The sequence below is a fragment of the Acyrthosiphon pisum genome, chromosome A3 (assembly GCF_005508785.2).
Source record: "Acyrthosiphon pisum isolate AL4f chromosome A3, pea_aphid_22Mar2018_4r6ur, whole genome shotgun sequence".
NCBI classification, from domain to species: domain Eukaryota; kingdom Metazoa; phylum Arthropoda; class Insecta; order Hemiptera; family Aphididae; genus Acyrthosiphon; species Acyrthosiphon pisum.
In genome coordinates, this window is record NC_042496.1 from 12,939,980 (window position 1) to 12,964,786 (window position 24,807).

Sequence of the window (24,807 nt, forward strand, 5' to 3'; positions counted from 1 at the left end):
TTAAAAGAATTTCAAAAATGTTTATTTTTTATAGAAAATGTAGAATGTATGAAATTAATTAAAAACAAAATAAAATATGTTTGAAACCGTTTTCCATACACCACCCTATTTTTCTTCTCAGAGTAATTTATTTATTTATCTCATCACTCCGTGGTACAATCAATCAACATTAAATGTACTAAATTACTGTTTTCTTTTTATAAACACATTGGAGCATTGATTAAATATTTAATCAATGATTGGAGTATATGATTTAAGACAATGACGTCGAATATGAAAATATTTCCATAGATATGAGTTATACAATTAGATAATATAGATGATTCGCTGGAGAACAGTTATTATGCATCGATTACCCGAATAAAAAATATATAATGATTTTATTTGAATATTATATATTTAAATAAATTTTCTTTGTAGGTGCCTATTTTATTAAAGTTTATGATTGCAGCTGATTTTAACTGGCCATTTAATTAGGTAAGTTATTATTTTTAACTTGGTAGTAAATAATTAATGGCCATTTAATATATTATTTTTAGTAAAGCTTATACCTATATCATATTATTTATTTATTTTGTGTATTTTTGACGTGTAAAATAAAATAAAATACGCAAAGAAAATAAACCTGCAGGTATCTATATAATATGAGCATATTGACTCATTGATAACAATTATTATGAAAGAGCACAATATTTTAGTTTATGAATATTAAACATAATTAACTTATGAGTTATGAAATAAATATATTTATAAATAGTATATTTTATACTCTTATAATGGCCATAGTTATAATCAGAGTAGATTTTGACTGTGCCAAAGGTTTGTGTGTGTTGAAAAATGCAATAATTTTAAGATCCTATTAAGTAATACTATTAAAGTAGATAATTGTTTTACTATAATATTTTTTTATTATTATAGTTTATTTAAGCACTACTACAATGAGAGACCCATTCAAGTAGATTTAATAGTTATGTTTAAACTTTAAATAATTGCATTTCACAAAAACAACTATTTGCGCCAAATGCTTATCGCTTGTAGCTGATTCCATTAATTTGACTTTTATTTCAAACTATAAACAGAATATATTTGACAAAATTGCTTATATGCATATAATATTATACATAGAAATTAATAAACCAGTGACTTATTGACACTAAACCATTAAATATTTTTGAGATTATTAACTGTTTTTGCGTTCAACGGTTTTTCTTACCTCGCAGCCAAATCGCGATGGACGAAATTTATGACCTCTAAATGTTTCATCCCCGAAGCTATCTGGGTGGCCATGTGTATTAGACATCCATAACTGGAAAATAAATTCATATCACTTATTAGTCATTGCTCGTTAGCCATCTTAAGTTGTACACAGATCAGATAAGAAATGTCAAGTACAACCTTAAGGTTTTCGCGTATGGCGGTATCGGTGCAGCGGTCAGGGCGATGTGTTCCTGAAGAAACTGATTCAGATCGCCGTGTTGCATAAATTCGGTTATTAAACAGAATGGTTCCTCGGTTAGGCAGCATCCCAGTACTCTAGTGATATTCGGGTCTCTGATTTTCCATAGGGATTCTACTTCGTCGTAAAAATCGTGCCTATAATATAGATAAAATAAACTATACATACATTATACCTACTCGAATAACACAGTAATAACAAATAATATTAATTTGTGCATGATGGATAATATCGAGGAAAGTTTTTATTAAATTACTCGTTGATTACGATTTTAATTAGTAAAAATTGAATTAGAAAATGATTCAAATATTCCAGATATATGCATGACTTCGTACCAATATGAAATAAACATATTATGCGTACGAGAATCGACATTGGCATATACATTACAAGACTATAATATACTACTATTATGAAATTAAATGATGTATTGAAACCGTCTAGACATTTGTACGATATATAAATTCTGATCACGTGGTATTTACGTACACACAAACAAACATAATACACTATTATTGTACACCGTCCTTTTTTTTTTAAAAAACGTCACAAACGTATTTGCATATAAGACAGTTTCCCTACAAAGTGTTATATTTTGTGACCAAGTAATGGGCATAATATAATATATATATATTATTATAATATAATAGAGTTGTATGTGTAATTGGTCCTAGCACTACCCCTCGCGGACAAACTGCGAACACCCTGCAGTGCAAAAGATTTGTTCAATTAGTTTTTTACTTGGTCGACTCGGACACGCCTTTTCTCAGCGACTTCACGGTGACCAACTTGCACGTCTTATTGACGGACGACGTCGCTGGCTGTAGCATTTCGTCAGATGGCGTTTTCATTTCGCACAAATGTACCTGCGCATAAACGAATTATTGTAACATTACGATTTTGTACACATTAATGGCGAAGCAAAATATAATTTTTGTTATATAGGTATAAATAATGAATATTATAGTTATTTTTAGAGATTAGATACGTAGTTTTTACAAAATAATTTTCATTTAATTGTTTTGATTAATTGATCTGATGAAAAAAACTCTAGTAAACATTTTATGGGAATATGTTATTAGAATCTGCGAATTAGTATTATTCGCCTGGGTAAGCTGAAATTTCGGTAGATGAATATATCATGGTTGTAGTTGAAACTAATCAAAAAACAATCCCGAAAATAACTGAATTATTTTAAAACTTAATTTCTAAAAATTTGAAAATTTTTGGCATGAATTTTACCTGTTTTTTTTACTAATATTATTATTTAAATATGCACAATATATTATTATCAAAATGTGTTAAAAAAAGATAATTTTCAGCATTTTTATCTACATCAGCTATGTTATTTAAATTTGATACCTATATCTAGGTATAGTGGGAGTGTAGGAGATGTTATATGAATATTTTTGTATCACTATATTGTGTTTCTTCAAAAAATAAATTGTAACTAATTATTCTTCAAATAATTCAACGTTGGAAGACACTTAGACACTGGTTACTAACTGTTACTACCTACCATTAAATTCGTTATATATCGACTATCAGTCTTACTACCTATATAGATGACACGATGATAAAACTATTGGGACTTTGTGCTATAAGTCCAATTTTGTCCACAAATCAATAACGTAAATCATACATGCAAAGCGCTTTTGATGGCACCTCGACGGAAATTATAATACACAAACGGGGTTTTTTTTAAGTCATTGATATTCGACTCAAACATTGAGTAATGAGTGCTGTTATTATTACGATTCCTCGATGAGACAGGTACGTAACGTTTGTGCATAATGCTCCCGTGTATATTTCATTTAGATAACTATTTCGATACCTAAAACATTTTGTAAGTATTAATTATGAAAATATATTTATTATTTACCCTTAAATAATATTGATGGATATTTAAATATTTAAATGAAAATGTTTTGTTGATATGTTTTGAATGGGTTGGAATTTTACTAAAAAAAAAAAACCTATTCAAATAATATAATTTGATTTTTTGACCGCTATTCTATAGAAAAAAGGTATTATTTAATACAACTTTTCGTTTTATACCTATATAATATAAAATCAAGGTTAAAAACACGACGTTTTCTTAGAAGACCAACCAGACAACTAACAAAGATAATATTTCTTTATTTGTTTAAGTTTATATTTTGTATTTATTGTAAATTTAGAACATTGAACATATTATATTATGACGAAACAATGACTGAATAAAAAAAAAATATATAGGTACATCAGCTATATTATGTACACTATTTTATATATATAATATTATGTAATATGTAACGCTACTTACCTCTCCAAAATGCGTCTTGGTCAGTGTTTGGACGACGCCCAGGTATTCCCGGGGGATTTCCGGCGGTAACTGGCAAAGCGTGTCGTCGGACCTGGTAAGCGGACAAGTGGACGCGTTGCTGGCACCTCCTCCCCGGCTACTGCTCGACCTGGATGACGTGGGAGGCGGCGATCGGGGTGGCAGAGGGGCATTCACCTACGGAAAATCTCGTTGTGAGGAAAACCAAAATACTTTCTAATACACTATAATATAATACCGCTGTTCATATTGTAGGTAGGTATACGGTATTTAGGGCTTAGGCTAGTTTTTCCAATGCATTAACTGGAACTGCAGGTTATGCAGGTTACCGATGGTAGTGAGTGAAATTCCAATACACTTTACAGCAATTATAGCAAACAACTTTTACGTATCATTGTACATTTGTATTCGAAACATTTTGTTTTCAAAACATTTAATTGTGTTGTTTTATCGTAAACGACGAGTAAACAAAACGTTGTTATTATTGTTAATCGGTGAACTAATTGGTTGATCGCGACTCGCGAGTATACCAGCTAATATCATAATATTATTATTTTGCAGATAGTATGCACTTAGAAACTCAACACGTAGTTTTGAGTAAACCGATAAATGTGTAAAATAATTATATTAATTAACTATAATAGATAATATGTGTTAATAGATTTTCATTGTTCATAACTTGGATAGTAAAATCAGGTGTCAATTTATTATTTTTATAATATAATATTATTATTTGGTTAGTACTGATGAGCAAAATGGGCCGTATTATTATTTTTATTATTATTATTGTTGTTGAGCCACAAAGTTCTTATTAATCCTATTACATTAATTTGTGAATTAGGCGTACAGCAATAACACATATAGGTACCAAAAATATCATTGTTTTTGATTTAAATAGATTAAAGTACGGTACACAAACACTACTTATATGTATGTGTGGTGGTCATATACACATACAATATATATAATACACAACGTACAAATATTTCATAAACATACACACACATTACACACACTATTACTCATCAGTCATCAGTATTATCCCAGAAAACTCCAACACTTTTTAAAGCGAATTGGGCTGCTTACATTCACAGAAGTGTGCTTGTGTGTGTACGGTCAGCAAACAGTATAGACCTTTTTTTGTTGGGTGCAAAATAGAGTGGTGCAGAGCATCATTACTGTTTTGTAAAAATACTTTTGAAATTGTATTTACATATATTTCAAATACTTTTAAGATATAATTTTAAATACTTTTTATATTTCACATATTTAATTGTACAAGTAGGTGAAAAATTAATTTTGTGAATAATAAAAATTGTCAATTTAAAATTGTTTTGTTACACTGTATGTACTACCTATATTTCATTTAATACTTAAAAATGAAAATTAATAACTATTTTTTATAAGTATTTTAACTCTGAAATACAATAAACGGTTATTAATGAAATATAAAATAAATAAATGTTTAATAAAATTGTATGAATAATCATTAAGTAATAATTATTTACATAAAAGTATAAAAGTATTCAATTTATATTTTAAAATACAAATACACCCAATACAGTATTTAAAATATTTTCCAAATAGTTCATTTAAAAATTATTCTAAAAACTATAAAAATGTTTAAAGACATTTTTCTCAAATACTTTACTTCACCAAAGTGATAGAGTGATAGTGCCGGTAAGGAGAACAATATATAATAAAAATTGTGCATTGAATATAATAATAATATATTATTACTTATAATATTGACGAAATCGCTACAAGCGGCAGCTTTGCGTACATTATAGCTATATACATAATATTATGATATGAAAATCTTAATATTGTATTTATCTAAAAACAAACATTATTTACCTACTATTTTTAAGACAAAACAAAGAACCAATAAAATGTTATTTATATATGTTTCAAATAATAAATTAGAGTATTTTAAAGTTTTAAGTAACACACAGTCAATTTTCTGAAGTAAATGATACTCCGATACAATCCGAACGCTTTAAATTTACTTCGAGTTTCCTTAACAATTTATCAAAACTTCAGACATCAGGAAATTATTAGAAATTACTTTATTCGTAGTCCCGGAAATCAGAAAACATGGTAGAACTTATACCTTTAAAATACCTTTAGACAACCTAATGGTGAACTCATAGTTTTCACCACGTTTTTTCAACCAATTTTTTTTTCTTATTCTAGTTACAAAAAGTACAGACGCGTTTTCAATTTTCAGACTCCGCTTATGGAAATATATTATTGCAATATTACCAATAGAATATTTAACAGCCACGTTAGAGCGTTACCTAAGGTCTTCATTCATATTTCGTTTGCAAACACGTCTGGCGAGTTAATACTATAGAGTATATTGAATGGTCAAAGACCCTATCTGAGTTCTGCAGGAAGCCTGAAATTGTTTATCTTTTATTATTGATGCATATACCAAACCACCAGAGCCTGAATAAAAAGCTCCTATATATTCATACAACTGTTGATCCTGATTATGATGATGTTGTTAATGTTCGGGCAAGCATATTAACACAAACGCTTTTAAATTATTTATTCAAATATAATATTTAAGAAATGAAATACCTGTTTTTATATGCCATGAAGATACCTATTATAATATTATCACGAATTGAACAAATCTATCATATTATCCAAATGAAAGCTTATTTATTTTTAAATTAAATTTTTATAAACATTTAGGTATATTCTCATGTTCATTTGTGACTAGATAATTTTGATAAAAAGTATCTTTATTTTATCTGGATATTTTTTTGTAATCTGCACTAAACACTGTTTATATTATGCGAGTATATACACCCACTAAAGTGCATAAAGGCATCCAGGAATTCAGTTGGCCAAACATGGTTTTCTAGATAACCTTTTAATATTAATATATTTATGTAAATTATGTTTGTTAATAATGTTACAAATTAAAATTAAATCCTAAACAACGCGAAGCATATACCATATAAGAATATGGTATGAATATTTAATAATATTATCGACGACTAAATATAATATATACTTCAAATTGTTCAAACTATGTGTTCAAAACAGAAACTGACTATGTGTCTATTTGTAAGTATATAATATTACAATTGGTATTTGGTATATTTGGTATATATTGTTGTGGGTATCACCGATTAACTGGTAAATAATTTCTTTATTTATAACGAACGGACGTACATCCATTTAATGCTTAAGTTCAAACAACGGCCGTTATTAAACACATGGACAATGTATACCCTTAACGTTTTGTTTGTACAGTTAAGAGGTGTTTTTTATTTTATTATTATTTCATTTAGACACTGAACGCAGAAAACCCTTAGCGTTTGTAAATATAATTGTAACGTAGAATAAAAATCTCGTTCTGTTATTACTTTTTTTTTACAGCGAACTACGTGTATGGTTCACATACGCATCAAAGTAAACAAAACGATAAACTTTTAGAAACGCTTTTCATCCAAACTCGCGGTCAATGTGTGTATAACGTGTGTTGTGTGTTGTGTAAACTTATCATGGGGTACAACATATCACCATTTCCGCACAGCTGTTTAAACATAAATATATATAGGTATGTATTATTTTTGTTTTCATTCCGTAAAACACGGATTCATTTATCGCGTAATGTGATCGGCATCTATTCACCGGCAATGTTATTCATTTTTAATCGGAACTCTTTAAAAATGTATAATTCTATTAAAAATAATCAATTCATAAGTGGTTTTCGAGAGTGAATAATTGAAAGAATATTCTTCGATTTTATAGATACTCAGCATCTATTATGTATAACCAAATATAAAACGAAAACACGTCCTATACCCATAATCATTAAAACATAAATGTTTATAATTCATATAGGGACTTAACTATTTTGAAAGGTGCTTATTTGAAAACATTATTAGATAAAAACCAAAATTAGTAGAAATTAAATGAATTTTTTTGAAAAGTAATAATAATGCCACAATGTCATACAATTTTATAAATCGTAAATAAATTCATATTTTACTAAATATTTTGTATAAAATCCGTTACAATACTGTGGAGTAACATAAGCATCAATACGATGTAATGTTATATTAAGTACGTATATAATGTTTTTTTTATCATTTCATAATATTGGAGTTTAGAAATCGAATAATAAAAATATTAAAATAAATATGTACATATTTAAGTCGATGAACAATTTGTGAAAAAATATAGATCAATTTGTAGTATTTATAATTTTAATGACTGGTTACGCGATAATGCATTTAAAATACTAAAAAAGAATTTTAAAAAAAATCTAATAAATAATACAGTAAATAATAATAAAAAAATTCGAATACAAAGTAAAAATACGATAATAAAGGCGAATTGTCTGGGATTTATTCAATCGTTTTCCTTGAATTATTTACTGCGGAATCACGATCGGTCGCGCAAATGCTGTATAAATACGAATAAGTTTCCAGCACCATTGCTTTTGGAAAACAAACGAATGTTTGGCAGAAAAAAAATGGAGTTGTAGAAAGACATAAAAAATAATAATAATAAAAAATTGCTATCGTATAATTATTTGAAAAATATTGTCCCGGTGGTCGTCTCTGCGTTATCACCGGAACGAAACAAACTCGTAATAAAATACACACATCCGGTCGGAAACGAATAACGATCCGCAATATATACGATATTTTTATTTATATAATATTACGCGTCGTAATATAACAAGAACACTTGTAATCGTTTTTTCTTTTATTATTATTATTCGTGATCGAGATCGACCAATTAAGGTGTATCTCGTCGGGGACACTCGAATGGGTCGTAATTCTGTGTGTAAGTCCTTTGAGCATCGAATACGAATATTATAATATAAAATGGGAGTGCAGCGGCGTGCACTTATCGCGTGCTGCTCGCGATTTATATTCATATTAATCGTAATTTCCACACGAATTATGCGAGTAAACTCTTAAAACACGCGCGCAATTAGAATCGCGTCTAATTGGTTATGGTTTTTTTCATTTTTGAATACGATTAGCAGCCGCCTTCGTGTTTACCGTGTGTTCGCGATAGTTCATTTTTGAAAATTAAAAACAAAAATCTCGACTTGCAGTAACCTAAACAAATACCCACTGGCCCCCATTTAATTATATCCAGTACCTATTAATTGTATAATAATACCATATCACACTATAATAATAACCGAGATCCGAATTTCATTCATCGTCATACCAGACCAACCAGCATTATGATTTTTAGCAAACCAAAATTAATCAGCCACATAATAATATATTATGTAAGTCAGTCAAATTAATTAAATTAAATTACAATAAAATATGTCAGATCCACTATCTATTTTCTGTTTTACCTGTTGTACCTTAAAAGTAATTTTTTATTATGATTGCATATTATATCATTAAACACTACTTGAAATTATTGCTCTAAAAATGATCAAATCACATGTTTATTGTGTATAGTATTCCATTATAATAGATTGTGTACTTTTTATTTTATTTATTTTTAAATTTTTAATGTACTAGTATTCGCGTAGTATATAGAAATAGTATGTCTATTTTTCTCCTTACTATGCTGAACGGTTAATGACATTCAACGGGGACGACAGGGTAAGCGTTTTGGGGTGTCAAATTCTAAATCTGACAGTGGTGGTAGTGGAAACGATAGTGAATGTTTGCGTTAACCGTTCATTTTCGATTATTCGAATTATCCGGTACAATATTGACAACGCGCCATGGGCAATATTAGATTACACGAGGCCATTAGCTTGTGCTGACCCTGTCCCCTCACTATATTTTGGTCAGTGTACACATGCGCGGGCGCTTGTGTAATAACAGAGTGTGACACGAATATAGTGTTAGGACCCAAATGGGGCAGGAGAAATCGTAACCGTGTAATACTACGTAGTAGTATACTGCTCACGACCCGGAAAATGGCTAAACCTTCATCCTAATATCCTACAACAGACGTGAAAAATACATACCCACCCACACGCATACACATATATAGTTCACAATGGTCCTCACCACTGACTGTTAATAGGAAAATATTGTCTCTGTGACGACGGCTTAACCGGAATTGCGATTGATATCCATCGAAATTGCGTTTGCGCACGCACACACACACACATACATATATACGTTACTTACATAGCAAGCAGCGACGGTAAGTTCCGATTGGGTCGATAGATGGACTCGGAGAGTGATCCATTCGAAGGATCTTTATAAGCGTAGCTAGATAGCATAATATATATTATTCGTGGAGTATGATAATATAGCTGGCTCTTCTCAATATGACCTTATAATATAGGTAATAATATATTATCTACTAGATATAACAATTTTATCCACGTAAAACTGAAAGTTATTCATACGCAATGTAAGATTTTTTTAATCTATGGATGTTTGTTCTATATCCTAGTCACGTGTGGAAACCAGTATTTCTCTGTTGACTATCGTCCATAGCTCTAAATAGTTTATATTATGCATATTATAGGTGGAAATAATTATATTATATTTTGTGGCAAGAGCGGAAAGTGAGCAATTTGAGTGAAGGTGACGTTTACGAGGGCTGCATTTCTCCCAAGACTGAAATCGTCTTCCCACACGAGCTACACATTCTAGTTTTTGTCACGCCTCTGTTTCATCCACCTACTATCCACCTATTACATTTCAATCTGATTTGGACAGATAAGCCGCTGCGTAGTGGGTATTTTCACTATTCCACCCTCTACATTCCGGTATTTCCACTATTCCGCTGAATGGAAAGACAAACGCTTCAACCGACGTCGAAAATGATACTCTCGGTGCAGGTGAGACAAAAAAAATATGTGGACAGCAAATGTTATTATTTTTAATTCATAAAACTATGGCATTTTTACACGTTTTGCAAATGCAGCAATAATAATTTTTAGACGCAACGTGTTTGGCGGGATGGAGAGGTAATACATATATAATATTTTAAACAGAGGCCTCATTATTTGAGGTCCCGGGGCACTAATGCGTCCCGTGGAATCCGACCCCGGGGACACGTGATATTTGTCAACGAGTTTGGTATAATATACATATGCTATCTATAGTGTTTATTATTTCGCGTTCTCGCGGACGACCCGGTGAGATAATATTACCATATCGGTATTTTCGCCTGTATCGGTGCAGCAGGCAATAGTATTGTGAATTTTACAGAAAAATCATAACGCCACTCATCAATTGACAGTTAATAGTAGCAATAAAAACAATAATGCACAACGCAATAATAATAATATGTACCTGGCAAATATCCGATGCGGCGTAATACTTCTCCAGCGTCTGGTGATGGCGCGGCAACGAGTCGTCGTGAACGGACATCTGACTTCTGTGAAACGTTAAAGTTTTGGACGCCGACCGTCGAACGTGTGGTATGGCATATTCTTCCTGGGCGACGATGTCTCGAACATCTGCAGGACATTTTTCAGTCAACGTTAATAATATTAATTTAACTATGATGTAAAACTATTCCGCGTACGCTAAGTTGTAAAATAATACTAAACACGCGTTGCGCGTTTTTTATGAAAGAATATACTCGTGTTTCAACGGCGATATTATTACATTAATACCTATATAATATATTTTGCATTAATGTATCAATTTATGTTTATCTTGCAGAAATAATTTGATGTATATTATAATGCAACGATATAACCAGTGATCAAATCGCAACGATATGGGCCGCCACTTATTTCCTACGTTTTACCATTGTCTGCTCGGTAGACGTGCGCGCCGCAGGACATGCAAGATATATGTCACTATACATGCTTTGCTATTCCAAGAATAGAACAATTTATATCCAGTATCCACATAAATGTTTAACAGTTTTTATTTTTTAAAGTCTAAAGTTTGAAAAACTCAATATTAAATAAATTTAAATTTTCATTTCGGCTTCAGAAATAAATATTAAAGTAAGAGATAGAGGAGTTCAAACCCCTTGGGCTAGATAATAAAAATATGACATGAACTTACTATTAGTTAATAAATATTTTTTTTTTATTTGAATTTTTTAAGGCATTTTATATTTTAATGACAGTAAATTGTGATTTAATTGAAGAATTTTTTTTTTTTTTGGTTAATAGTGTTCAAATGTTTGTATAGTTTACCCCGTCTGTGCCCTTATGCCTAAAAACTAGAATATATTTAATTTAAATGCTATTTACTATTATGAGGATGAAAAATAAACAATCGAGTTCAATAAAGCTCACATTGTTCTGGGCAAATCCTTTTGAGAGTATTAAATTGTAAATAAAAAAATATTGTACGCATAAGTCGCGATGAACCTTAATTTTGATGTGAAAGTCGAAACTACGTACACTGACCGTGTGTCATGGTAATGTAATTAACTAAATGGCTAATATAATCTATATATACCTAATCACCTAGATAAAATGTCGAATTCGAAATTTATTGTTAAATTTTATAAAATCAAAGAATTATAAATAATATGTATATTTAAACGAATTATGATTAGGAATATTCGTGTTGACTGAGTGGAGTTTTTTATTTTATAAAACTATAATATTTCAAAACTCGTTGGTGTACAGTGTACACATTGATAAGCACCATACGACTGTGCGAGTCACGTATTATACTGTGTACTTATACATAAAGTTTGAACAAATACAAAAAAAAAACGGTTCAATACGATATAGTTGAGAAACGTTCAAATTTTTATTAGAATCTGAGTCACATTGCCGTCACGGCGTTGCTGGGTGACTACTATTGCTGGCCCGAGAAATCGTAGCAGCTTCTAGAACGGTGTGTATAATATATATTTTTTCCCGACTGAAAAATGTGTGCATAACAACTTTAATGAAATTTCTTTCTACCCCCGTCCGGCCACACGCTTTATCCACCTAATCACGACACATTTCCACACGAACTGTATAAACTTGGATAAAAAAAAAAAAAAATACAAAATAATAATAAATAAAAACAAAAATAAATTACTCAGTCTTTACTACGTCCGGGTGCTCGCGTAATATCAAAAACAACCACTATTACTATACCAGCGTAGTGCGAGTACGTTTTGTCCATTTTACCGACGACAATCGTCGCATAATATTTTATGTAGGTTGTAGGCACCACGTGTATGTACATATACATAAAAGGGAATATGCCAACGACCCATCAGCTATATAATATATTATATTGTATAAATATATCCACTATAGCGTATCTATCTGGCACAAAACGAGAAAAAAATACCCCACACCCAGGGGATGAAAATGCTGATTTGAGGCACGGGGTGTATTTCGAATTTTTTTGGAAACGGTCCAAAATGGTTTCACACGTTTTTATTTCGCTCTCGAGTGACATTATAAAATACATATATGCCGCCTTATAGGTATATTATATAATAGGTTTATCATATAATATTTCTTTCAAGACTAAACTAATACCTACGCGCACGATGAATGTTTTAACTTGAAGGCCTGGGAATTAGCCTGGGTATATACCTAGCATACTTAATAATAGTTATATAAAAAAATAAGATAAGATAAATAAATAATTTAACATATTTCGACCTTTATTTATTTTTTGATCTTTTTTTCAAAATTATTTAACAGTATTCATTTTTTTTTACTTTTATATAAATTGTTTAGGTTGATGGATGATTTTCAATTATACAATTAATATAAAAATTAGTCAAGTAAATTGGAAATATTTTTTGAAAATCATTACTACACTAAACGAATTTAGAGGTATTCCTACCATTTAAATATCTTATCCAATAAACTTTAAGTCCTTATAAATAATGAACTATTGGTTAAAAATTTGGAGTTCATTAGAGTAATTGCTTTTATACTCCCCCGCCATGACTACCGTTGGATAGTACTGCGTACACTACTAATATGGATTTGTATGGATAAATGCACCATACACCTCATGCTGCCCATCACGCACTTACCCGTGTAATCTGGACTTAAGAGCACCGATGGTCGGCGTGACACACCGTATGGTCTTTGGTAATTGCTGTTGCTCTTGTCCGAGTCGTCGTCCAAGTCTACTTGACCGTATACGTGTCCGTTAGCGTTCACCCGCACCGGAAGTTCCTGCAAAAAAATGTACGTACAGAGTTAATATTAATTATTATTGTACCTTATAGCATCGTATACACGTGCACCGTGGTTTTATATAAATCTTATATTGTGTGTACCTACTGTTTAGGTTTTTATACGCATAATTATAAATTATTATTATACTGGGCAAATTTAATTCATATTGCAGTACATACAAAGTAAAAATACATAACTAATTTGAAAATGTATTGACTAATGATCAGGTAAGTTATACATTAAATGTATATTTGAGCACCAAAAAGTATGCGTTTTAATAGGTACGAATATAATTAAATATAACATTTTTTAATTTTTTTTTACAGTCAGTTACATAGAACACGAATACTATCAGAATACTTTTTTTCACAACTAGTTTTCGTCAGTTTTTGAATGATTGGTAATTAATATTTATCAATTAATAATCAAACATATAACGTAATCATAAGTTATTTATACATTTTTATCACATATGATTTGGCCGATACGGGCCATACGGGAACAACACATTGGTGTTTATAAAAATTATCATATCATGGGCTAATAGTATATTTCGTTTAAAGAATAAAATAATGTTAATGATTTATAATAATATGTCATGTCACAAATTTAAAACTATTTTTCTGAATCAGAAAAAAGTATTTTTTTAATAAAAAATTAGATGAAAATGAAAATAATAAAATCAATTAGTATTTAAATAATAATTCTCAATCAATACTTTTTTTAAATCAATAAAAATGATATATTCATGTATTGTATTATTATAATCTTTATAAATAATATTTCTGATGTATAACGATTCGTTGGGCTTAAGATATTAGTTTTATAGTTAAAGCTGAAGCTTAAACCAAATTTTCCTTCGTTTCATTCGAAAATACATTTAGATTAAAGTAGGATCGGAAAATTGTGATTTAACTTGTTTTTAACCACACAATGGACAATGAATAGACTAGCACGCTGAAGTAATAAAAAAAATTCTGAATTTTGTATGTGAGTACTAAATTAATTAATTACATAAAGTGGAATACATCAAGACTATACCATTGAAAAAATATAACGCTGTAAAAAACGCATAATTGATTACCTACCATTACGATGGAACTTTAAATTTGAATTTCTAAAATTTATTAAAAAATAAAGTTTGTAAATACCTAGTACGTATTAATATAATATGATAACAATATATACCAAGACTTGATAAGTTACCGATTTTTTTTTCAGCTAACTAAAACTAAATTCAAACTTTTTAACTAAGTTAATTAAATGTTAATTAAAACTTTATGTACATATATGTTAGGGTTAATAAATAAACTGTCAGAAAATGTGGTTGCCCGTAAATACGAGACAAAAAAATGCATACCATTCTCTAAAACCAATACTCCCTTCACTCCACGTAAAATCTAAAAGTACATAATTTGTTAACTATGATTCAAGTATTTTAGTTAAATATTATTAAAAATATTACTGAAGTAAATCTGCTGTCAAGTAAAATTATAAATAACAAACTTATCTATTGACTATCTAAATTTGTTAACTGTAGTTATAAAACTTTAAAATAAGTAATATGGCATAGATTCAGTATAACAATACATATTTCACGATGTTGGAGTAATTATTATCACCTTTATATATCGTGTTTTAATTTAATTGAAAAGACTTGTCAATAAAGGATTAATCTTTTTTTTTTTATATAATCAACAAAAGATTTTCTTTTATAGTTTTATAACTATTTATAATCATAAAATTGTCATATTAAAAAAAAAATGGTCAACGCGCTGGTTTTTTACGTCTTTTCCTAAATTGATACTTGATCAACTACTAATCCAACTTAAGTATTTCTAGTGTGATCATTCGGTATTATGGTCAATGGTACCAACTAATTAATTTATCTTTAAAAATGTTTATTACTACCACCAAGTATAATATAATATACAATATTATAGGCTACATAAATATTTTTATAAGCCTTCAAAACATAATACAATTTGTTATAATTCAACTATTAAAGTTCAAAACTGGACGCGCTGTTAAATTCATAAACTAATTAGAGTATAACGTAAAGTGATTAAATTTGAAATTTTGCGGTTATTTTAATCTGAATAACATATTATATTATGTACCTACAATTTTTAGCAATCTAATATATGATTTTGTATTTTATATAATAATATTTTATTGTATCTAATACAGTCTAAAAACGTATATGAATACACATAGATACCTATAGGAGGTACCGTTCTAAATTCAGATAAATTTATTTGTAAATCATATGGTACGTTTGAAATGTTTCTAATAAAAATAACAATTAACTGACATTTGTGAAAAAATTCATAGAAATGTGAATTTAAAAAGTATAAAATAAAGCACCTCTTATAAAGGTAAAAAAGTCTAGCTTAAAGTATCGACATTGAAATAAAATATTATGTAATATTATGTGCAGTAGTGTAGCTCATATTATATACAGTAGCTATACACAATAATATAAATATGATAGATAGTTAATAAGACCACCGTACCACCTGCAAACATGAACCGATAGGATCCATCGGTAAATATATTCATATTTCATATTCATTTAATCATTTATGCATTACATATTTTTGCTATAGTTTGAATTTTGTATAAAAATGGACGGTAAAATGTATGTATTATCATCAGTGCAGCAGCATGAATATTGTTGTGTAACCAGCTTCGAAGGCTCGTTTTGACTATGTACACAATAAATATAGTAGCGTGATTTTTAATTTCGTACTGCGATTATTTAGCATTCAATAAGTAGCCGTAAATATTAGAGTATTTATAACATGTCTCTAACTGTTGCATTGTATACTTATTTATTTATAAATTATAATTTATAATATACCTACGATAGGACATATTATTGTTATCGGATATTTCAACGATTTAAATCTTTGTTGTTCAAACGCAGTGGTTACGCGGTGGTAACACACGTGTAGACAGCAATGTGTATCAGATAGCTAAAGGCTACACCATGCTATATATTTATAATTATACAACAGAAGACCAAAGGCAAAATACTATAATAATTAATCATTCGTATATGGAGTGTTGAACGGTTATCCTAGATTTAGGATAAATTCGATATTTTATTTATTCGGGTAACAAATTGTATACAAATATATTGCATATTGTATATATTATAAAATAATACCCTGTTTCAGACGTAAGAAGTTAACTCGTAGGAAATATGAATTGTAAGATATAGATAATCACAAATATCAATTATCAAATCAAATATCAAAGTCAATTATTTGGTAAAGAACCAGGAAGTATATAATTTATGTATCATAATAAGTTATTAGAAATACCATTCCAAAGAATTATGTATGGTTGTTGATTCAGTAAAACATACCGACGCAAGCTTAAAACTTTGGATATTTGTAGAATAATTTAAGATATACATATACTAAGATCGGAAAAATCTAAGTATGATAAAGTATACTAAAATACATCATTACTCTCTCTGCTCATTTGTACTTTTAATTTGTAATTTCAAACTATTTAAATTCTTCGGAATAATTGTTGACATATTTAAACTGTTTAATTTAATGTAATTTATATTTATTATAGGTAACATAAGCTTACTCTGAATTTACATCATGTTTCCCGTATTCCAGAAGTAAATATAATACACATTTAAAATGCAAAATTGTATTGTCTATGTATTCAATATGAGATAGGGTGTTTCACCAAACACGTCACTCCCATTTATCCCTTAATGATAATTTGATTTTTCATACCATTTTTAACGAGTGCTCTGTAGGGGAAATGTGTATTTACAATTTGTGGTAGGAACTTCTATTTTTAAATGTGAACTATCTTTTTTACTGTAATTCCTTAAAAATATGAGTTTTTTAGATAATATGATTGATGTTTTTCAATTGAAATTCGAACGAGTAGTGTCTTAGTTATTAAACTATATGTTTTTAGGATAATATTCCTGTATAATGGTTTTCATCAAATCATTCAAATAAATTGAATAATAAATAATATGAAATAAATAAACTTATACATCTACTATTCACTCTACTATTTATAATGTTCAGACAATCATTACAAAGTATAATATTTTATTTAATAATCATCATACACCCCATATCTTTAAACCTATCATATCATGGACTATTCTCCGTACTCCTTAGTCCTTAGTACACAAAATTTAATTAAATTCCATAATATTACTAACAAGATCGGGAAGAAACTCTATCTTCTATTCATCATCTAAGTTTGGACCCAACTGGCTACAATTAATCTATTTAAATATATACTTTCAAACCTGTACCTTTATGTATGAAATATAAAATTTTAATATAATTTACATATCTTAATATTTTTTTTTATCTCCAATAGCTGCCGAAGATGCGTTTAATAAATATAATAATAAAATTTAATAATGTTCAGAAACTACTTTTTCAAATCTTGAACATTAAAATACATATGTTACACAATAATTTTAAAAAGAAAGAGGTGGTTAATATATTTAATAAAAAAAAAGTTTGTATCTCATGATGACACCCCTTATAAATGTAATAAATTATGTATGTATTTAAATATTATATAAAATACTTAAAAAAAAAAACGGAATTTAAATAAATTCGCAATTAGAAGAAAAACTACGAATGAGTGTACCTGAGAAATCAACCTGTACATTATGATCTAGTTTATGATATCATTAATTGCAAAAACATATTTTTGTTTTTTTTTTTTTACCTAATTATGTCCATATTAAAGAGAGTTGTTCAATATGTTTAGATATGTTGAATTTGACTAATATAATATAGCCGAACGATTATATTATATTATTATATTAACTCATACAGGTGTTTTAAAAGTTTTTTAATTTTAAAAACTTTTAGAATTATTATTTCTCCAAAAAGTGGTTCAAAGAAGATAATAATAAGGTAAAGGATCACTGGCAACGACATTGAGGCTTATAAAAGGTCGATTGTTATTGACCAGAACTATACCAATTATATTATAGTTTATGATACTCGAACACCAACTGTGTTATAATAATCTCAAATTAACCCGGTCCCGCGTACCTACCTACTGCGGAAATTAATAATCAAATAACTTGGGTATACCTAAACCATTTGTGTAAGCATTACAGTATCCAGTAATGATGTATATTTTTGCTGCAAAACTAGTATTAAGCGTAGGTAACGTATACTCATATAAAATAATCGAAATTATAGATAGTAAATACGCACATAATTAATATATAGTCAATTACTCGAATTTCAAAGGCAATAAAAATAAATATGACTTATGTAATTTTTAAGTTATGTAAATACAAATTTGAAACATTTTTTTTACTGTCCATTAGTATATAACTTGAAGTACAAAATACCGTATGAATTATATATTTAATAGTAGGTACATTGATTATAATAATATAAAAACTTCATAAGTAAACATAATGTCATACCTAATTTTTTATTTTTACCATGATTACAATATATTAAATACCTTTAACTATTAAAAATACTATAAACATGCGCCTTATTTAGAATAATTATTGACTAAATGTTTAACATTTATACTTAAATAAACTCGGCCAATTTATACTAGAAACTTTTTAAGTAGGTACTTTACATATGCTATCAGTTGTTATATTTTGTAAACATTTTCCTATGTAACAACTAAACTTAAATTATATTGTAGTCGGTTATCTATCTGATATAGTATGTTAATCCAATGCATAATGTATTTTTAATGATTTCAATTATATATTTACATGTATTTACTTATGTTTGCCTGTTATATATTTTTTTCTTTCAACAAAGTAAATATAAAAATAAACGTTTAGCTATCGGTTATAATATTGGTGAACCTTCTACAAAATATATTTTTCTTTATATTATAGTATTTAAAAATTTTACTGATGAAGTATTGGCTAACAAGTAATCTAAATTTTATCGGCGATGTATAAGTTTACACATTTTTTTTTTACATTGTTTTAAAGTATTAATGGTTGAGCTGACTGAATAATGTCCAAAGCATATTATTTATTATTCGCATTTGAATAATTCTATGTTGATAATGGATTTCATTAATTTGATGTCATGAATAATGCGTTTGATTTCAAGACTTAGAGTTAATGTCACGTTAAAACAATGACCCATTATGTGCATCCAGGTCATCCACTGTTTTAAATTGTTTATGATGTTTATAATTTTTAGACATTTATGTAGTAGAGTTCCGTAAACGAAATCCTAGCAATTGCATAATACTTTGACATATTTTATAGTTAATGAATAAAACATTATTTACTTTTCACATCAAGTAAAAATAAACATAGTTGTGTGGAATATCCAAATATTCATAAGTGTAACAAAAAAAAAATATATATACAAAATAAAGTACACCTATTCAATTATATAATGAAATTAAATAAATATTATAAAATATATTATAATATAGGTCATAGGTGTAATATATTATTTGAATGTACAAAAATAAAATAATGTCAAGTACAATTGTATTACAATAGATACGTAGAGTTAATTGTTGACGGATAATACCGGATAATGTATTATACCCTCCATAATATATTATGCTTTATTATTATATTAATAGATATACTGATAGTACATAAGGAATAAAACAATAAGTATTGTAAGTGAGTTATATTTTTATCCACATCTGTTGAACCTTGCCAATACGTATAGTAGTATAATACATTGTATACATATATTTTAATATATTTATACATTGGTTCGGTCTGGTCCTCTTCGTGGATAGAAGATTGGAGTCTAACTTAAAACTTTTGCCTAGGCTGATAAATGGACGTATCATTAATACTTCTTTTTTGTTCATCCAATTAAATTTGTAAGTTTCTTCCCGATGCACGTGAACCCTGTAAGTTCCTTTTATTACCAATTCGTTCTACAAATTACAGATGCAACAGTCCTATCGACAAAATGATGCCACATTGCCTCAGCAGAGAAACAAACACACTGTTTTGTAGTAAACATATATTTGTTTTTTTTAAATTCATAATCCCGATTACTTTAATAGCATTACTGATTGATTATTAAGAAGTTCGTTAAGCATTGTTTGCTTATTGCTTTATATAATATATAACACCCGTTAAATAAATATAAAATATTATATTATGCACGTCTCTGATTATTTGTGATGTGGTTTTTATTTGGTGAATATTTATCATCCCTCTTCTTTCAAATACAGACATAAAAAAAACGTTTAATTAAAAAAAAAAAATTGCAATTGCTTTTTTTTGTCAGTAAATAAGACCACCAAAATAGGAATTGGATTATAAAGGTTTTTATTTTTATTATTATAATTAATTAAACCTGGTAATGGCGTTTCTAAGAACAATTGAATCTATAACTGGATAACAGAATTACGAAATCTTAATTGTGGACTGTATATTGCTATATTAAACATTCGCTCCGTTGCACGGTGTCACTTTATTTTAAATTTGTGAACTTGCCATCGTTTATAACTCACTAGTTCTACTTAAAGTCTTAAACGCGGTTGTACTCTTATCACGTACCAATAATATTCATGTTAATATAACGAAACATTCCCATATTATTTTCGTTTACTGATAAACCCGCGAATTGAAGTACCTAAATTGCCTATACATCACGCCGGCTAATGTTATAAAATAATATTGCATTATAATCCAACAATATTAAATATTATGTTATTATAATAATTATAATTAAAAAAATATGAGGAATAACAACAAAATAATGTTTTTTTAAATAGTAAACATAACAAAATATTTATAAGATTTAAACACAGAAGCCGTGTTTATACTCATGAACAGTAGTTGGCAATAGAAGGTGATCCTTCATAATATAATTATTAATTAATTATCACTAAAATAAAGACTATCTTTGAAAATAACATTTTCCTAGCAAATCTATATATCTGGTTTTATCGTATTGGATGGCCAGATTTGTGACTTTTATCTTTTTGTCGTTGATTTAAATGAAAGAAAAAAATAGTAAGTAGGTACATTCTTTTTTTCTTTAGAAATCAGGGTTTACTCATTTTAAACTAAAAATATATAGTTAGAAGTTAGTACCTACAACAATTTACTGTTCTTTAAACACTTCTTACTCTATTTACCAATCATTTGGAAATAAATAACATTTAAAAATTATTTGAGAGGTATAAAAAGCATAAATATAATATGAACGAAAACAAATTATACACACATATGACGTATGTGTAATACAATTATGCTATTTATATCCATAAATAAAGTTCATAATATTATTATGACGAGTTCCTTATATATTATTAGTAAACCTATTAACTATCGGTAGTCAAAATATTATTTTATTGTTTTATTTTACTTTTCTACGCGATACCGGCTGCGGTGGGTACAATATTCTGCACGGATCTAATAACACGCAAGCGGCCACCCGTATTTATAATTTAAGCCATTCGAAAAACAAGTTGGGTGCCTTTTTTCTATGCATAATTTAGATATTAGCACACGACGAGATATTTTGAAGCGTGATTAAAAATGTACACAAAACGAACGGAAAAAGTGGAACGCACTTCGACACTCGTCAACAATAACAAGCAGACTGATGGTAGTGGCTTCGCCTACCATGTGGCATTCTACACTCGTCACTCGGCACAATAATAACCAAACAACAGCAAAATTAATTAAAAATTACGTGAAGTACGAAAGAAAGGATATGTTAAGTCACTTAGCTATACAAATCTGTACGCCTGCCATGCCCCTCAACACGAGCTGGCCTCTGAAGTTAAATGCTTAACGTAAATGGTTTACAATGTATTGAAATGTTCATGATGGGCCATCACTTTATTTTATAAATCGATTGTTCAGTAAGACCGTAGACTATATAATGTGGGTGGACGCTTTCCAAATGCAGGTTATACCTTCCAAAATATTATTTAATTAATTAAAACATGACTTCCTATACTATTATTATAAATAATATATACTGTGTACAAACATTTCTATGCATTATTTAGTTTTTATGAAGATAATAACAGCTGACAATTACAATAATTATGGAATATACTTAAAAATGCAACACTAAAAACATAATAATGTAGTACCTACTCAAAATTCAAATTCGATTTACGTTTATAAAACATATTAATATCTATTTATACATATTTATTATACGTATGTTAAGTGTTTTTTTTGTTACGGGTTGGCTCGTCCAATCGTCATGGGGTTTTTTTATTTATTAACCGCGGAACAGGTTTTAAGCATAGTTTTTATGGATCCAACTCCTGTCCTCAGAAAATTGATAGATAAAGTAGGAATACACCATAGGAAAAATTTTTAAAAAAATTGCAAAACTTTTTTAAAATATATATATGTGAAATGAGTTTTTTGCTAACAGGTAAACTCACAAATTACTGGATGGATTTCAATATACGTTATATCAATAGATTCCTTTAGATGAACCCTTGAGGGTGTTTTTAGCTTCTTTTTCAGCCCCTATATAGGTTGCTATATGGTGGTTCGCACATGCGTTTTGTTTTACCCAATGAAAATTGAATATTTGTATTGCTTCTTTATATTAGGGCTGCGATTGATTACAGAAATATATGTTGCTATTGGAATTTTTTAAATAAAAATAAAATAATAATAAATAATTGTTTATTATTTTAATGTACATTAAAAGGCAATGTCCGAATGTTTGTAGAATTTTAGTTTACAGAGTTAAACACTACTCGACTGATTTTGTCAAAAATATCAGAGATTGTTTTTAGAGATTTCAGTAAAGTGTAGACAGAAATTTGATTGTTTGAACCATGTTCAAAAATATACCATGTCCTTTATAAAATCTACCACAGGCCCATTCTTGGTGGAGTTAGTTCACAAAGCGAAGTACAATGCTATTGCGGCGTATTTTATGTATGTTCATTATTTCCCGGGCGAAGTCAGTTTATACAGCTAATATATATAAATTTAATAATAATGTAGAAATTATGCATGCGAAAAAAAAATATTAATGATGAAATCATTATATTAATATATATCATACATTTGGTTAAATTATCGTTGTATATACTATGATGTGCAATGTGTTTATATTGGACGTTCGATATCGAAAGATTTTACCGTACCTATGACAATAATATCTAAAATGTAGTATGACGTGTGTTTTGCATAGTTATATAATAATATAATGACACGTACTTCAAACGGAGACGATGTAGAACAACGACACAGTTACCTCTACCCACGTATAATATTATGGATACGCGACATCGAGGACTTTTGGCGCTCGTTGGCGCAATGACCGCCAGCGCATAATTTATAGGAAAACGCCGAGGCGATATTTCACCCCGCGATATCCCTGCAGGGACTTAAGGCTAGCTCTCAGTGGCGGGCGCTACCCGTATATAATGAGATCGGGCTATTCGATACGTGGGCGAGGTGTAACGAGTAACCGAAGCCGACGCCGACGCCGCCGCCACTGACACCGGAAGGTGGCGGGTCTGCTCTGTGCTGCGGCAATACCCCTGGGAAAACGTCGGCAGCCAGGTACCGACCCTAATTACTTCGGTTCCGACGCCGCCACTGCGTTCGAAAACCGTTGTGCAAAGCCTTATAGGTATGCTGACTACTGTGCAAGTTACCTATCTGCCCCAGTCAGGCCGGAGGAGTATAATATTATTAGATTATTGGGACGGGGCCAGCTGCTTGAGTGTGCTCGAACGCCTCAAACATAAGCTAAAACGGTTGGTTGATAACACTGTGGACGGCAAAATATCGCCTGCAGGGATAAGGGACGTATCGTGTACACTGTACTCGATGTATTACGGTCCGCTGAGTAGTAGAATATTATTTTACCTAATCACTAGTCTGTATAAAGATCTGTTGTTACCTAATAAAAACTGCAGACGTCTCGTATACATATCAACTTTATTATTAATATAATCACTTATAGGAAT

The 24,807-nt window shown here is 29.1% G+C and overlaps 1 protein-coding gene across 1 annotated transcript in view; it reads right to left on the reverse strand.

The window, feature by feature from the left end:
- Positions 1-24,807, reverse strand: part of LOC100573169 (discoidin domain-containing receptor 2) — a 266,486-nt gene that overhangs the window by 6,379 nt on the left and 235,300 nt on the right. Inside the window, exons 11-16 of the mRNA XM_029491328.1 lie at positions 13,713-13,857; positions 11,042-11,208; positions 3,762-3,956; positions 2,198-2,322; positions 1,396-1,593; positions 1,214-1,306 (exon numbers count right to left, since the gene is read on the reverse strand). Of these exons, the coding sequence (XP_029347188.1) occupies positions 1,214-1,306; positions 1,396-1,593; positions 2,198-2,322; positions 3,762-3,956; positions 11,042-11,208; positions 13,713-13,857 (923 nt within the window). The remainder of the gene's footprint in view (positions 1-1,213; positions 1,307-1,395; positions 1,594-2,197; positions 2,323-3,761; positions 3,957-11,041; positions 11,209-13,712; positions 13,858-24,807) is intronic.